Consider the following 17,767-nt stretch of genomic DNA (forward strand, 5'->3'; position numbering starts at 1 on the left):
GTAAAATGGTTTCATATGAGGTGTGCATATAGTATGGGACGTCCTGAATGAGAACTGATCATTGTTTTTTTCTACTTATTAGAAATGGGGTCAATACACCCCTCTAAAGTGTAATAATGACCCATATCTCAAAAATGCTACAGTAAAATGGTTTCATATGAGGTGTGCATATAATATGGGACGTTCTGAATAAGAACTGATCATTGTTTTTTTCTACTTATTAGAAATGGGGTCAATACACCCCTCTAAAGTGTAATAATGACCCATATGTCAAAAATGCTACAGTAAAATGGTTTCATATGAGGTGTGCATATAGTATGGGACGTCCTGAATGAGAACTGATCATTGTTTTTTTCTACTTATTAGAAATGGGTTTTTTATACCCCTCTAAATTGTAATAATGACCCATATCTCAAAAATGCTACAGTAAAATGGTTTCATATGAGGTGTGCATATAGTATGGGACGTCCTGAATAAGAACTGATCATTGTTTTTTTCTACTTATTAGAAATGGGGTCAATACACCCCTCTAAAGTGTAATAATGACCCATATCTCAAAAATGCTACAGTAAAATGGTTTCATATGAGGTGTGCATGTAATATGGGACGTCCTGAATAAGAACTGATCATTGTTTTTTTCTACTTATTAGAAATGGGTTTTTTATACCCCTCTAAAGTGTTATAATGTCCCATATCTCAAAAATGCTACAGTAAAATGGTTTCATATGAGGTGTGCATATAGTATGGGACGTCCTGAATGAGAACTGATCATTGTTTTTTTCTACTTATTAGAAATGGGTTTTTTATACCCCTCTAAAGTGTAATAATGACCCATATTTCAAAAATGCTACAGTAAAATGGTTTCATATGAGGTGTGCATATAATATGGGACGTTCTGAATAAGAACTGATCATTGTTTTTTTCTACTTATTAGAAATGGGGTCAATACACCCCTCTAAAGTGTAATAATGACCCATATCTCAAAAATGCTACAGTAAAATGGTTTCATATGAGGTGTGCATATAGTATGGGACGTCCTGAATGAGAACTGATCATTGTTTTTTTCTACTTATTAGAAATGGGGTCAATACACCCCTCTAAAGTGTAATAATGACCCATATCTCAAAAATGCTACAGTAAAATGGTTCCATATGAGGTGTGCATATAACATGGGACGTCCTGAATGAGAACTGATCATTGTTTTTTTCTACTTATTAGAAATGGGTTTTTTATACCCCTCTAAAGTGTAATAATGACCCATATCTCAAAAATGCTACAGTAAATTGGTTTCATATGAGGTGTGCATATAGTATGGGACGTCCTGAATGAGAACTGATCATTGTTTTTTTCTACTTATTAGAAATGGGGTCAATATACCCCTCTAAAGTGTAATAATGACCCATATCTCAAAAATGCTACAGTAAAATGGTTTCATATGAGGTGTGCATATAGTATGGGACGTCCTGAATGAGAACTGATCATTGTTTTTTTCTACTTATTAGAAATGGGTTTTTTATACCCCTCTAAAGTGTAATAATGTCCCATATCTCAAAAATGCTACAGTAAAATGGTTTCATATGATGTGTGCATATAGTATGGGACGTCCTGAATGAGAACTGATCATTGTTTTTTTCTACTTATTAGAAATGGGTTTTTTTATACCCCTCTAAAGTGTAATAATGGGCCATATCTCAAAAATGCTACAGTAAAATGGTTTCATATGATGTGTGCATATAGTATGGGACGTCCTGAATGAGAACTGATCATTGTTTTTTTCTACTTATTAGAAATGGGTTTTTTATACCCCTCTAAAGTGTAATAATGGGCCATATCTCAAAAATGCTACAGTAAAATGGTTTCATATGATGTGTGCATATAGTATGGGACGTCCTGAATGAGAACTGATCATTGTTTTTTTCTACTTATCAGAAATGGGTTTTTTATACCCCTCTAAAGTGTAATAATGGGCCATATCTCAAAAATGCTACAGTAAATTGGTTTCATATGAGGTGTGCATATAGTATGGGACGTCCTGAATGAGAACTGATCATTGTTTTTTTCTACTTATTAGAAAGGGTTTTTTTATACCCCTCTAAAGTGTAATAATGGGCCATATCTCAAAAATGCTACAGTAAAATGGTTTCATATGATGTGTGCATATAGTATGGGACGTCCTGAATGAGAACTGATCATTGTTTTTTTCTACTTATTAGAAATGGGTTTTTTATACCCCTCTAAAGTGTAATAATGGGCCATATCTCAAAAATGCTACAGTAAAATGGTTTCATATGATGTGTGCATATAGTATGGGACGTCCTGAATGAGAACTGATCATTGTTTTTTTCTACTTATTAGAAATGGGTTTTTTATACCCCTCTAAAGTGTTATAATGTCCCATATCTCAAAAATGCTACAGTAAAATGGTTTCATATGAGGTGTGCATATAGTATGGGACGTCCTGAATGAGAACTGATCATTGTTTTTTTCTACTTATTAGAAATGGGGTCAATACACCCCTCTAAAGTGTAATAATGACCCATATCTCAAAAATGCTACAGTAAAATGGTTTCATATGAGGTGTGCATATAATATGGGACGTTCTGAATAAGAACTGATCATTGTTTTTTTCTACTTATTAGAAATGGGGTCAATACACCCCTCTAAAGTGTAATAATGACCCATATGTCAAAAATGCTACAGTAAAATGGTTTCATATGAGGTGTGCATATAGTATGGGACGTCCTGAATGAGAACTGATCATTGTTTTTTTCTACTTATTAGAAATGGGTTTTTTATACCCCTCTAAATTGTAATAATGACCCATATCTCAAAAATGCTACAGTAAAATGGTTTCATATGAGGTGTGCATATAGTATGGGACGTCCTGAATAAGAACTGATCATTGTTTTTTTCTACTTATTAGAAATGGGGTCAATACACCCCTCTAAAGTGTAATAATGACCCATATCTCAAAAATGCTACAGTAAAATGGTTTCATATGAGGTGTGCATGTAATATGGGACGTCCTGAATAAGAACTGATCATTGTTTTTTTCTACTTATTAGAAATGGGTTTTTTATACCCCTCTAAAGTGTTATAATGTCCCATATCTCAAAAATGCTACAGTAAAATGGTTTCATATGAGGTGTGCATATAGTATGGGACGTCCTGAATGAGAACTGATCATTGTTTTTTTCTACTTATTAGAAATGGGTTTTTTATACCCCTCTAAAGTGTAATAATGACCCATATTTCAAAAATGCTACAGTAAAATGGTTTCATATGAGGTGTGCATATAATATGGGACGTTCTGAATAAGAACTGATCATTGTTTTTTTCTACTTATTAGAAATGGGGTCAATACACCCCTCTAAAGTGTAATAATGACCCATATCTCAAAAATGCTACAGTAAAATGGTTTCATATGAGGTGTGCATATAGTATGGGACGTCCTGAATGAGAACTGATCATTGTTTTTTTCTACTTATTAGAAATGGGGTCAATACACCCCTCTAAAGTGTAATAATGACCCATATCTCAAAAATGCTACAGTAAAATGGTTCCATATGAGGTGTGCATATAACATGGGACGTCCTGAATGAGAACTGATCATTGTTTTTTTCTACTTATTAGAAATGGGTTTTTTATACCCCTCTAAAGTGTAATAATGACCCATATCTCAAAAATGCTACAGTAAATTGGTTTCATATGAGGTGTGCATATAGTATGGGACGTCCTGAATGAGAACTGATCATTGTTTTTTTCTACTTATTAGAAATGGGGTCAATATACCCCTCTAAAGTGTAATAATGACCCATATCTCAAAAATGCTACAGTAAAATGGTTTCATATGAGGTGTGCATATAGTATGGGACGTCCTGAATGAGAACTGATCATTGTTTTTTTCTACTTATTAGAAATGGGTTTCTTATACCCCTCTAAAGTGTAATAATGACCCATATCTCAAAAATGGTACAGTAAAATGGTTTCATATGAGGTGTGCATATAGTATGGGACGTCCTGAATGAGAACTGATCATTGTTTTTTTCTACTTATTAGAAATGGTTTTTTTATACCCCTCTAAAGTGTGATAATGGGCCATATCTCAAAAATGGTACAGTAAATTGGTTTCATATGAGGTGTGCATATAGTATGGGACGTCCTGAATAAGAACTGATCATTGTTTTTTTCTACTTATTAGAAATGGGTTTTTTATACCCCTCTAAAGTGTGATAATGGGCCATATCTCAAAAATGGTACAGTAAATTGGTTTCATATGAGGTGTGCATATAGTATGGGACGTCCTGAATGAGAACTGATCATTGTTTTTTTCTACTTATTAGAAATGGGTTTTTTATACCCCTCTAAAGTGTGATAATGGGCCATATCTCAAAAATGGTACAGTAAATTGGTTTCATATGAGGTGTGCATATAGTATGGGACGTCCTGAATGAGAACTGATCATTGTTTTTTTCTACTTATTAGAAATGGGTTTTTTATACCCCTCTAAAGTGTGATAATGGGCCATATCTCAAAAATGCTACAGTAAAATGGTTTCATATGAGGTGTGCATATAGTATGGGACGTCCTGAATAAGAACTGATCATTGTTTTTTTCTACTTATTAGAAATGTTTTTTTTTATACCCCTCTAAAGTGTAATAATGACCCATATCTCAAAAATGCTACAGTAAATTGGTTTCATATGAGGTGTGCATATAGTATGGGACGTCCTGAATGAGAACTGATCATTGTTTTTTTCTACTTATTAGAAATGGGTTTTTTATACCCCTCTAAAGTGTAATAATGACCCATATCTCAAAAATGCTACAGTAAAATGGTTTCATATGAGGTGTGCATATAGTATGGGACGTCCTGCATGAGAACTGATCATTGTTTTTTTCTACTTATTAGAAATGGGTTTTTTATACCCCTCTAAAGTGTAATAATGTCCCATATCTCAAAAATGCTACAGTAAAATGGTTTCATATGATGTGTGCATATAGTATGGGACGTCCTGAATGAGAACTGATCATTGTTTTTTTCTACTTATTAGAAATGGGTTTTTTTATACCCCTCTAAAGTGTAATAATGGGCCATATCTCAAAAATGCTACAGTAAAATGGTTTCATATGATGTGTGCATATAGTATGGGACGTCCTGAATGAGAACTGATCATTGTTTTTTTCTACTTATTAGAAATGGGTTTTTTATACCCCTCTAAAGTGTAATAATGGGCCATATCTCAAAAATGCTACAGTAAAATGGTTTCATATGATGTGTGCATATAGTATGGGACGTCCTGAATGAGAACTGATCATTGTTTTTTTCTACTTATTAGAAATGGGTTTTTTATACCCCTCTAAAGTGTAATAATGGGCCATATCTCAAAAATGCTACAGTAAAATGGTTTCATATGATGTGTGCATATAGTATGGGACGTCCTGAATGAGAACTGATCATTGTTTTTTTCTACTTATTAGAAATGGGGTCAATATACCCCTCTAAAGTGTAATAATGACCCATATCTAAAAAATGCTACAGTAAAATGGTATCATATGATGTGTGCATATAGTATGGGACGTCCTGAATAAGAACTGATCATTGTTTTTTTCTACTTATTAGAAATGGGGTCAATATACCCCTCTAAAGTGTAATAATGGGCCATATCTCAAAAATGCTACAGTAAATTGGTTTCATATGAGGTGTGCATATAGTATGGGACGTCCTGAATGAGAACTGATCATTGTTTTTTACTACTTATTAGAAATGGAGTCAATAAACCCCTCTAAAGTGTAATAATGACCCATATCTCAAAAATGGTACAATAAAATGGTTTCATATGAGGTGTGCATATAGTATGGGACGTCCTGAATAAGAACTGATCATTGTTTTTTTCTACTTATTAGAAATGGGGTCAATATACCCCTCTAAAGTGTGATAATGTCCTATATCTCAAAGCGCTCTCAAGCGCGTTCTCTCTAGGCTGTTTCTGAAACTACCGTAATGACTTTAATATGCGCGCACATAGAACATCAATCGCGGCTGGCTTGACCGTGTTTTTCTGAACCGCGGCTGGCTTTACCGCAGTTAATTTGTTGTGAGTTGTTCATTATTTGTGACCCTGGACCACAAAACCAGTCATAAGGGTCAATTTTTGGAAGCTTTCCATTGATTGTTTGTTAGGATATGACAATATTTGGATGATATATTATATATATATATATATTGGATGACTATTTGAAAAAATAAATTGAGAAAATCGCCTTAAAAGTCGTCCAAATGAAGTTCTTAGCAATGCATATTACTAATCAAAAATTAAGTTTTGATATATTTGTGGTAGGACATTTACATCTTTAATTAATATCCTAGTGATTTTTTTGCATAAAAGAAAAATCGATAATTTTGACCCATACAATGTATTGTTGGCTATTGCTACAAATACACCTGTTTTTGTTGTCCAGGGTCACATTTCATGTTTGTATAGCATCTCCCTCTTATTTATTTATTTATAAAATGTAGGTACTTGTGACCAAAAACAATTATGGTCTATATGAACAACGTGTCCAGGTCGAAATGATCTATTTTACATGAAGAAAGCAAATCTGCTATTACTATTTTATATTCATTATATTCGTAATTTGCATAAGAGGTGGAGTCTTGCATGTTCCTTAAAGGTTTTACAGTTTTCTCTTTCTTTGCCCTGTCTCGCAGCCGGTAATGGAGGGTATGCCGTTGAGCATGAGTGGCTTGCGGACGCTGCCGTGGTATGTGGCGGGCTCTCAGGTTTTGGGGGTGGCATGTGTGGTGATCACGGGTGTGTGGATGGGACATTACCGTGGAGGCTACGCTTGGGACGGCTCAGGGCGAGAGTTTAACGTTCACCCTCTCTGTATGGTCCTCGGACTGGTCTTCCTCTATGGAGATGGTAAGATTTAAGAGTATACATAAAATATGTTTTTTTATTATCGTTATTTACCTGAGGTTTGCATTGAATGTTTGTATTATATGTATATGTATTTTCTCTAGTCCAGCAGTTTAATATGCAGTGCCCCAACAGCCTATAAAACGAATCTTTTTTTTCCCATTTAATAATTTAATACCTTGAAATTAGTGATTAACCTAGCTTTCCTCTGCTGAGTTGGTAACGTGAACAATTGTTGCCATTATTTGACAATTAACCCATTTATTCCTTCACTCAAACAGTATTTAACACTACAGTATTGGGTTTAAGTTGTGGTTATAATGTTCACTATGTATTAAAAGTTATATACACTACAAGTCAAAAGTTTTTGAATTGTAAGATTTATTTGATCTAAAGTATAGCATAAACAGTCAAATTTTGAAATATTTTTACCATTTAAAATAACTGTTTTCTATTTGAATATATTTTAAAATGTAATTTATTCCTGCAATTTCAAACCTGAATTTTTAGCATCATTACTCCAGTCACTTGATCCTTCAAAAATCATGCTAATGTTTAATATTATTATTATGTTGAAAACAGTTAAGTAGAATTTTTTCAGGTTTCTTGGATGAATAGACAGTTTAGAAGAACAGCATTTATCTGAAATATACATTTTTTGTAACATTATTAATGTCTTTATTCTCACATTTAGGATCAATTTAATGCATCCTTGCTAAATAAAAGTATTAATTTCCATAATTTCTTATAATTGACACTGGCGCTGAAGACTGGAGTAATGATGCTAAAAAATTAGATTTGGTGACCAGAATAAAATACATTTGAAAATATATTCAAATAGAAAGCAGTTATTTTAAATAGTAAAGACATTTCAAAATTGTACTGTTTTGCTGTACTTTGGATCAAATAAATGCAGGTTTAGAGAGCAGAAGAGAAATTGTACTGTTCAAGAAGTTTTGACTGATAGTGTATAATTATATATGAATTATTATTAAAAACAAGTTTGATTTAGAATAGTTGGTTTTAGAGACCAAGAGCTTCAGTGTAATGGTCTAATAGGACATCTGTGTGTCTTCTGTCTCTCAGCCTTTAGGGTGTGTGTGTCTCTTTGCTTTCAGTAAAACGCACAATACTGAACAGGAAGGGCCAGCTAATACTACTAGAGCGAATATCGGATTTGCTTCCCGATTTTTGTGTCTGTATGAATCAGTATGGGCTAGGATACTTCATGGTTGGTTTTGCAACTGAAATCAAACCCTGGTGTGAGTCGCTATTGTGTATTTTTTTCTGTGAATCAAGAACTGCTCTAGTCAAGGTTACAGGAAAGAAAATAGTAAGAGAGATATTATTAAAGCATAATCACAGTCAATTCATGGTTCTTCCATCTGGACACTTAAAACACTCAACAGAGACAGATACTAATTGAGCTAATATCTTTAGCAGAGCTCGACTGATTCAAAGCCCTTGTCATGGCAATTCAATTAAGACATTATACCTGAAAGGTCACTGGCCTATTAGAGGTTTAGCTGTCCCAAAAACCAGCAGTAAAAACAGCCCAGAGGGGATCTGTCTGCTGGTAGAAAGGCCTCAGCATGTTATATGTCAGTTCTACTGCATCTGTAGAATTTCAAATTTGATGCAGGCTTAATATAACATGAATGATGTGTCTTACTGAAATATGTAGAAGAAAACCCATGAAAGATTTACGTTATTTAAAAATCCACATTGTATTATACATATTTTGGACTATGGAGGGCATCAGTATTTCGATGGTGCCAAATGGTTGCAAATCTGTTGATATTTTTACCGTAATCCAACTCATAAAATAAAATACTGATACGATGGCCACAGCTAATGAAAGAGCTTACAGGTGGCAAAAAAATATAAGCGTAAGCTTAAACCAAATGCTGTACCATTGATTTTTCCCCACAAGGAGTCTAAACGCTCCTGGATATCAAGTGAAATCCGTGCTGAGAAACTCCTTCAGTGGCTGTGGCGTCATGATAAGCATAAGAATGTTTACATCCTGTCAGGATGGCATCTAGCATTTCTTGTCTCTGCCGTGTGTAAGCTCTTTCTGTAGCTGTGGTCGACTAAAAGCCTCAAAGGCATCAGGGCTGAAGTGGAGAGAACAAAGACGCAGGTCTTTAGGAAGTTTTATTCGTCCATTTTTTTCTCCTCTTCTTACCACTAAGAAAAGCATTGAAGACTTACATTGCTTCTTTTGTTCTGACTAAAATGACTAAAAATTACAACTAAAAGCCACACAATGTGGCATCATATCAGTATTTTATTTTCAGAGTTGTTTTGTGGTAAAAATAGCAACAGGTAGCTCCAGTAGCTCACCGAATGCAACCATTTGATGCCATTGAGATAATGGCGTCCCCCATAGTCCAAAATATGTATAGAATGATGTGAATTTTTAAAATCTTTTCAGTTTTCTACTACATATTTTAGTAAGAGACATCATTTATGTTATTTTAAGCCTAATCCTAACCCTAAATCTTAAAGGAGTAGTTCACTTTCAGAACAAAAATGTACAGATAATGTACTCACCCCCTTGTCATCCAAGATGTTCATGTCTTTCTTTCTTCAGTCGTAAGTTTAAAGCGCAACATTTCAGGATATCTCTCCATATAATGGACTTCTAAGGTGTCCCCGAGGTTGAACTTTCAAAATGCAGCTTCAAAGGCCTGTAAATGATCCCAGCCGAGGAAAGGAGGATGTTATCTAGCGAAATAATCGTATATTTTCTAAAAACATTTACAGCTTATATACTTTTTAATCTCAAATGCTCGTCTTGTCAAGCTAGACATATATATAATATAAATTGTATTTTTTTTTTTTTTTCGTTTTGCTAGCTAAGATCCTTTTTTCCTCGGCTGTGATCGTTTAGAGCCCTTTGAAGCTGCATTTTGCAAGTTCACCCTCGGGGCACCATAGAAGTCCATTATATGGAGAGAAATCCTGAAATGTTTTTCTAAAAAAAAATACCATTTCTTTACGACTGAAGAAAGAAAGACATGAACATCTTGGATGACAAGCGGGTGAGTACATTATCTAGATTTTTGTTCTGAAAGTGAACTACTCCTTTAATACTCGAGGTCCCCTTTAAGACTTTTATATTTCTTCTATTACTTTATACTTGGCTACTTGTTTTTTTGCATGTGAAAATATTTCTTGTTCTTTCTCTACCGCAGCTGTTCTGGTTTATCGTGTCTTCAGAAATGAGACTAAGCGTTCAGTAAAAATTCTCCACGCTCTGCTGCATATGATGGCTCTTATCGTCAGTATTGTGGGTAAGTCTGACATATTTTTGATAACAGGTTAGAAGAAACATATTATGTTTGGCAGCACTGTTGTTTTGCTAGGTATTTGTTCACAGACACAGATTTTAGCTGTAATTTTCAACTGCTGCGGTCACAATCATTTCCCATGTCTAATGTGCCATTTGAACCGTTAAATAAGGGGAAAACTAAAATTTCCCTTAGATAAAAACGTATAAAAAGCACAAGATAACTAGATTTGCATTTTCAAAGGTCACTAATACGTACAATACAACTGCATTCAGCATTTTGGGGTTAGCAAGAGTTTTATCTTTAAGTAAAATAAATAAATACTATTTTAAAATGTTTTATTCATTAAAGAATCCAAAGCCACACAACTGTTTTCAGCATTGATAGCAGTGGTATATGAAGTACCTGAAATCCATACTTAAGTAAAAGTACAGATATCTTACCAGAAAACAACTTTGGTAGAAGTTGAAGTCACCGTTTAGAATATTAATTGAGTAAAAGTCTTAAAGTATGTGATATTTATTGTAATTAAGTACAAAAAGTATTGTTTAAATCTTAAATGTGCTTAAGTAATGAAAGTAAAAGTACAAGTAAATGCAATTTTTTTTCACAGTTGCGAGTTTATATCCATTTCTGGAAAAAAAAGTCTGAATTATGAATGTATATTGCAATTCTGACTTTATTTCTTGCAATTGCAAGTTTATATCACCCAATTTGGAGAAAAAAAAATCAGAATTGAGTTTGTATCTTGCAATTCTGGGGAAAAAAAAAGTGAAAAATCATGACGTATTGTCAAGTATGGTGACCCATACTCGAAATTGGCGCTCTGCATTTAACCCATCCAAGTGCACACACACAGCAGTGAGAAGTGAACAAACACACACACCGAAGCAGTGGGCAGCCATTGCTCCAGTGTCCGGGGAGCAATTGGGGGTTCACAATCCCCACCTTCAATTCCTGCCGGTGTGGGAATCGAACTGGCAACCTTCGGGTTACAAGTCCGACTCCCTCACCATTAGACCATGGCTGCCCCGTGGGGCAAAAAAAGCCAAAATTTCCTGAAAAGAAATCAGAATTGTGAGATCCAAGCTCATTGTATCTAGTTTTATCTTGCAATTCTGACTTTTTTCTGAGATAAAAAGTCAGAATTATGAGTCTGTGAACTTTGTGTTTGCTCACAAAAACTTTTGTGATGGAAATAAAGAGGTGAAAGAAAGAAAACTAAATTTCAACTTGCAAAAAATGCTTTTCTTACTTAGACTTTTTGTCTTGTTTCCAGCCAAAATATCTAAAAATTCTTAAATCAAGAAGGATTTTCTAGATGAGTTTTTAGATTGTCTTGTTTTTAGAAAAAACAAGTCAAAATTAAGTGCAATTTAGCTTGAAACAAGCAAAAGAATCTGCCAATGGGGTAAGAAAAATAATCTTGTTTTCTGTTTGAAATAAGATTGTTTTTTTTCTTACCCCACTGGCAGATTCTTTTGCTTGTTCTTTTGCTTGTTAAGCAAAAACTCACTTATTTTGAATTGTTTTTTGCTGAAAACAAGAAAATAATTTTAATTTATCTAGAAAATCCTTATTGATTTAAGAATTTTTAGATATTTTGGCTGGAAACAAGGTAATAAAGTAAACAAGTAAGAAAAGCATTTTTTGCAGTGAATGCAAATGCAAAATTGCTTTAAGGGAAAGGCAATATTTTTTTTGAGCAAACATTTTCTAGATAGAATGCAATACTTTTGTGAGAGAACTTTTTTTCATCCAGTTTTGCAAAATTAAGAAAAAAAAACTTTTTTCTTACAGTTGTGATTTTACATCTCGCAATTCTGACTGAGATCCTGACTATTTTGTAGTAAGTAACGAATATGCGTCGGGGAAATGTATCGGAGTAAAAGTATACATTTTAATTAGGAAATGTAGTGGAGTAAAAGTAAAAGTAGGCTGAAAAATAAAAACTCAAGTACAGATACTCCCAAAAAATACTTATATTAGTATTATTACTTTGCTACATTACATCACTGATTTATAGTAATAAGAAATGTATAGTGAGGAGTGTATCAGCATATTAGAATGATTTCTAAAGTAATGATGCTGAAAATTCAGCTTTTCCATCACAGGAATAAATGATATATAGAAAACAGCTATTTTAAATGACAAAAATGTTTCACAATATTACAGTTTAATGTAATGTCTCATTTTTTCTCTGTTCTCAGGTCTGGTGGCCGTATTTGACTTCCATTCGGCAGCTAAGATCTCTCATATGTATTCCCTGCACAGCTGGTGTGGCATGCTGACTTTCGTGCTGTTTTTCCTACAGGTAATTTGCAGTCATTTCATTTTGACCAGCATTTGCATTTAAACATCTTCCTTCTTCCTTATTTGAACAGCTGAGTGTTTGTGGTTTGGAAGCACTTTGCTCTGCATTAGCAAACCCTCTTGTGGATGATCACATCCATTACACTGCTAACATCAGGACATTGCCGTTAGTGTTTGCATTAGGTTTTATTGACAATGAATGGAAAACCAGCCTTGAAACCTGCTAGTCCACTTCATACTTTACTTACAACTGAAAAATACGATTATTTTAGTTTAGTTTAGTTTATATGTCGTCTTTGGGGTGACTGCTTCTCCTCTTATTTCCTCCAGTGGTTACTCGGCCTGGGATTTTTTCTTTTCCCATGGGCCTCTGCTCACTTGAGGAGCTGGTATCTCCCGCTGCACGTCTTCTTCGGCCTGTTGCTGCTGGCCATGTCTGTGGGAACCTGTCTGCTGGGCATCACAGAGAAACTGCTCTTCAGTATCATGTGAGTCTCAGTGAACGTTTCAGAAAAATATATCTTTAAAAATAACAACTGATGTCACTAAGCTGAGGTAAAAAAAAAAAATGTTGAACGGGAGGAAAAGAATGAGTCACCGTGAGAATGAGTCACAGCGGAAAGAGACTTTCAATGAATATTAATGATATTTGGCTTCTTTTCTCCATCTCTCACTGTTTGGCACCAAATGCTGGTTTTATTCAAGATAATGTTCCTTATGTGTCATTTACTGCAGACATCGTGAATACTTAAAGGAATAGTTCACTCAAAAATGACAACGACCCCATGATTCACTCACCTTCAAGCTATCCTATGTGTATATGACTTTCTTCTTTCAGACGAATACAATCAGAGTTATATTAGAAAATGTGCTGGCTCTTCCAAGCTTTATAATGGCAGTGAATGGCTGTTGAGATTTTGAAGCCCAATAAAGTGCATCCATCCATCATATAAAGTGCTCCATATGGCTCTGTGGGGTTAATAAAGGCATTTGTTAGCTGAAACTAGAGATTGTGGTTTTTAAAGTTTTAAATCGTTTACACAAACGATTTGCTTCAGAAGACCTTTATTTACCCGCTGGAGCTGTGTGAAGCACTTTTTATGATTCTTCTGAGACTAAAATTTGTGACTGTATCTCCTCCTAGAGCTTTAACTCTACAAACTCCAAACTCAGCCCAGATCTTCAGACTGCTCTGACTCCAGCTGCTGTATCTTTTCTAACTGATCGGACTTACAGTTATCCTAAAAATGACGATTAAACCTGGGGAAAATCCCATAGATTTACATTGACGGAATGTTCAAAGACTTTTCAAACTCCAACTGTTAAAATTCCCAGAATCCCTTGAGACTCAATCAAGCTTCCCTTCTATGTATTATATTTCTAATATATTCAACTTATTCAAACTAACTTACTAATCATGCTAGAAACATGCTAGTAACATGCTTGTTATGCTAAAATAATGTGAACAACATGCTTATCATGCTAGAATCATGCTAGTAACATGTTAATCATGCTAGAATCATGCTAGTAACATGTTAATCATGCTAGAATCATGTTAGCAACTTGCTAATCATGCTCAAAGCATGCTAGTACCTTGATAATCATGTTAACATGCTAGTAACAAGCTAATCATGCTAGTAACATGCTTCATGCTAAAATCATGCTAATTATGTTACTGACATGCCAGTAATGCTATAAACATGCTAGTAACTTGTTAATCATGCTAAAATCATGCTAGTAACTTGTTAACCATACTAAAATCATGCTAGAAGCATGCTAGTACCTTGCTAATCATTCTAGAATCATGTTAGCAACTTGTTAATCATGTTAGAATCATGCTAGCAGCTTGCTAATGATGCTAGAAACATACTAACAACATGCTAATCATGTTTGAAACATATTAACAACATGCTTATGTTAGAATTGTGCTAGTAACTTGCTAATCATGCTAGAAACATGTTAAAAATATGCTAGCAACTTGCTAAACATGCTAGAAACATGCCAACAATTTGCTAATCAACGTGTTAATCATGTTAAAACAAACTAGCAATGTGTTAATCGTGTTAGCAAGCTAATCATGCTAGTAACATGCTAATAATGCCAGAAACATGCTAGTGACTTGCTAATCATTCTAACAACATGCTAGTTACTTGTTAATCATGCTAGAAACATGCTAGTGAGTTTCTATCTATCTATCTATCTATCTATCTATCTATCTATCTCTCTCTCTCTCTCTCTCTCTCTCTCTCGGTCCAGCTTTCTCAAGCCAACTTAAAGTTTGTCTTGACAAAGTTTTTTTTTTTATCTAGTTGAACTTAAAAATCTCAACAGCCATTCACTGTCATTATAAAGCTTGGAAGAGCCAGGACATTTTTTAACACAACTCCGATTGTATTTGTCTGAAAGAAGAACGTCATATACACCTAGGATGGTTTGAGGGCGACTAAATCATTACTACAGTGCTTTTCTATTCATCAAACAATGACTACTTTATGCCACTTTCTTGTTCGCAGGGAAACTTACTCCAGGTTCAGTGGTGAAGGGGTCCTGGCGAACATTTTAGGCTTGTTGCTGGTGTGTTTTGGGGTCGTGGTGGGTTATGTGGTGACGAGAGAAGATTTCAGGCGACCACCGAATCCCGAGGAAGAGGCTCTATCCATGCACTTTAAGACACTGTCGGAAGGAGAAATCCCCAGTTCTCCTTAATGTCTTAATTACACTCCTAAACTGCCTTTCTGAACTTCCCGCCTTTCTGCCTTCCTATCTGTGTCCAAGCAAACCTGTCAGCCAGTTCCTCCTTTTGTATTCCTTCATTCATAACACTAAAGATATTAAGCAAGTTATGGCAGGATTAAATGACCACTGTGTAGGCTACAGAAAAACAATTATGTTATTATTATTATTGGTGTAATTAAATGTTATATATTTTTAAATTTATTCTTTGAGGGTTATGCTTTATTTTTTTAAGCAATTTCTAATTGTGCCAAACCAAAATAACATGAAAAAATAAGTGAACTATATATACTTTGTCTTTAAATGTATTAGATCCAGGATGTAATTTATTGTGCCTTAACATTTTTTTGAACCAGACTGTACTGAAAAACAGAAATTCTCTATAATGATAATTATTATTGTTTCGAATCAGAGGGCACAGCACTACATCAGCCAATGTTTACTTTCCCTCGCAGGATTTGAATGTTTGTTTTATATTACAGACTAAACTTATTATATCCAAAAACCAACTTTATGCCGTATTTATATGAAAGTGTTTTACAGCTCTGCTTGAATAAACGACTAAAAAATACTTTAAAAAAGTTGGTTAAGACCAAAATCTCTAATATCCAGAATCTACAGTAAAAAGAAATTTTAAATATTTAATTCATCTTGTCTGAATAACAAAAAAATTTATCCAAACAAAGCTGCCTAATAATGGTGTTGTGCTTGTCTTACTGTTTCCCATGTGCTGGTTATTAAAGTCAGCTTGAAGAGGAGAGATACTGACTGTTTTACACTGTATTTTGTGTGTGTATACTGTAAACACACACACACACACACACACACACACACACACACACACACACACATTCTGTCTTTCCAGTTGAAAGTGTACAAATGATCTATAAGTGCCCTTGTACTGTATGTTTGTGTTGGCATGTTTGTATTGTGTAGTGGCAATATTTTTAATATGTTTACCATATAAAATATCAGTAAATATGTGACCCTGGACCACAAAACCAGTTATATGGGTTAATGAAATAGGTTTTGAAATCGAGATGTATACATCTGAAAGCTGAATAAATGAGCTAATTTGAAAATCTGGAATCTGAGGGTGCAAAAAAATCTAAATATTGAGAAAATCACCTTTTAAAGTTGTCCAAATGAAGTTCTTAGCAATGCATATTACTAAATAAAAGTTAAGTTTTAATATAGTTACGGTTTTTGGCATAAAATAAAAATACAATGTATTGTTGGCTATTGCTACAAATATACCCGCGCTACTGGTTTTGTGGTCCAGGGTCACATGTGTGTTCATAATGCTTGCTTTATAAGTGATTTTAAGCAAAATAAATTCATGAGAAATAAATTAGACTCAGTGCAAAGTTATTTCAGCTCAATTTCTTTGAAGTGGTATTCTTTTTTTAAATAAGTTCAATATTTCCCTCATACATACAGATGATTGTACAGTTTACAATCATGTAACTGGATAAAAAGTCCTCATTCACGTTTCAGATTTTCCATCCCAGAAAACATCACAGCTCACATTTACAGACAATTTACAGAGAATCTTCCTTCGCAAGCTTAGTTCTAAACAAAATCAAAATATTAAAGCAAAATACATACAAAACCTAAACTTCACCTGTTCTTTTTTTGCCTAATAAGGGAAACAAGGAAATATATTGTGCCACAGTCTTTTCCCTCATACGTAAAACCCACACACATACACACACACTCGGGGTTTGTGTATTAGCAGAGAGCATGCGTTCTAGTTCAGCACATTATTTACAGCCATTTACATTTCGGTCATACAAAAGGAAAACAAATAGTTAAATACAAACACTGTTGTACAGTAAGCAGTATTCCAGGTCAACTCTGAGTGCACCTCATATAACTTTAAAAAGAGAGGAAAAACAAAATTAAACACTGCAAAAAGACCTGCTCTTTTTTCAACAGCAGTTAAACATTGATTAGTAAAGCCAGATCCAGTGAGCGAATCTGGTTGCTGCCGTCATCCCGCAATATGCCGCCGAAAAAGTATGTAGTATGTTAGTTCGATGGCGATGCATGACACAGGCTTTGACATCAAGTCAGGTTTCCCATATTTGAAAGCAAGTACTCACAGTTTAAAACAAACAGGGAAAATGTTCTGAAGGCATGTTTCAGTGCACAAATAAACTCTCAAAACATCATGAATGAGAGCATGTGGATTCTGACGTTTTCCCCGCGCCTACTTCCCATGAGAAAAGTTTCTTTGGAAAAGACAATTTCCGCTTTAGTGGTGTGATAAAATTAACGGCTGACCACCTGAATGCTACTTCCCTTGAGCAGATCTGAAATTACCAACCAAACCCTACAGGTATTTGCATTGCAATTTGACCTTTGTAACCTGTTGACAAAAATAAAAATGCCCAGAAAAGTCTAAAAATATTCACATTGCTGAGTGCAAACTGAAAACACAACTGCATTGAAATTTAGGTGTATATATATATATATATATATATATATATATATATATAT

At 34.3% G+C, this 17,767-nt stretch overlaps 1 protein-coding gene across 1 annotated transcript; it reads left to right on the forward strand.

Annotated features, from left to right (window-relative positions):
* Window positions 1-6,690: 6,690 nt before the first annotated feature.
* cyb561 (cytochrome b561) lies at window positions 6,691-16,083 on the forward strand. Its single transcript, XM_073833472.1, has 5 exons — window positions 6,691-6,926; window positions 10,124-10,222; window positions 12,430-12,533; window positions 12,863-13,020; window positions 15,046-16,083. Exons 1-5 carry the CDS (start codon window positions 6,719-6,721, stop codon window positions 15,236-15,238), a joined length of 762 nt encoding a protein of 253 aa, XP_073689573.1. The 5' UTR covers window positions 6,691-6,718; the 3' UTR covers window positions 15,239-16,083.
* The last annotated feature ends 1,684 nt before the right edge of the window (window positions 16,084-17,767 follow it).

The sequence above is a fragment of the Garra rufa genome, chromosome 1 (genome assembly GCF_049309525.1).
Source record: "Garra rufa chromosome 1, GarRuf1.0, whole genome shotgun sequence".
In the NCBI taxonomy this organism is placed as follows: domain Eukaryota; kingdom Metazoa; phylum Chordata; class Actinopteri; order Cypriniformes; family Cyprinidae; genus Garra; species Garra rufa.

What these genes read in the sequence shown, in the direction of transcription:
- cyb561 (XM_073833472.1), top strand. Translation starts at nt 6,719, where the DNA reads ATGGAGGGTATGCCGTTGAGCATGAGTGGCTTGCGGACGCTGCCGTGG. An exon ending in TCGTGCTGTTTTTCCTACAG is followed by an intron (nt 12,534 to 12,862) that starts GTAATTTGCAGT and finishes TATTTCCTCCAG; the next exon opens with TGGTTACTCGGCCTGGGATT. An exon ending in AAACTGCTCTTCAGTATCAT is followed by an intron (nt 13,021 to 15,045) that starts GTGAGTCTCAGT and finishes TCTTGTTCGCAG; the next exon opens with GGAAACTTACTCCAGGTTCA.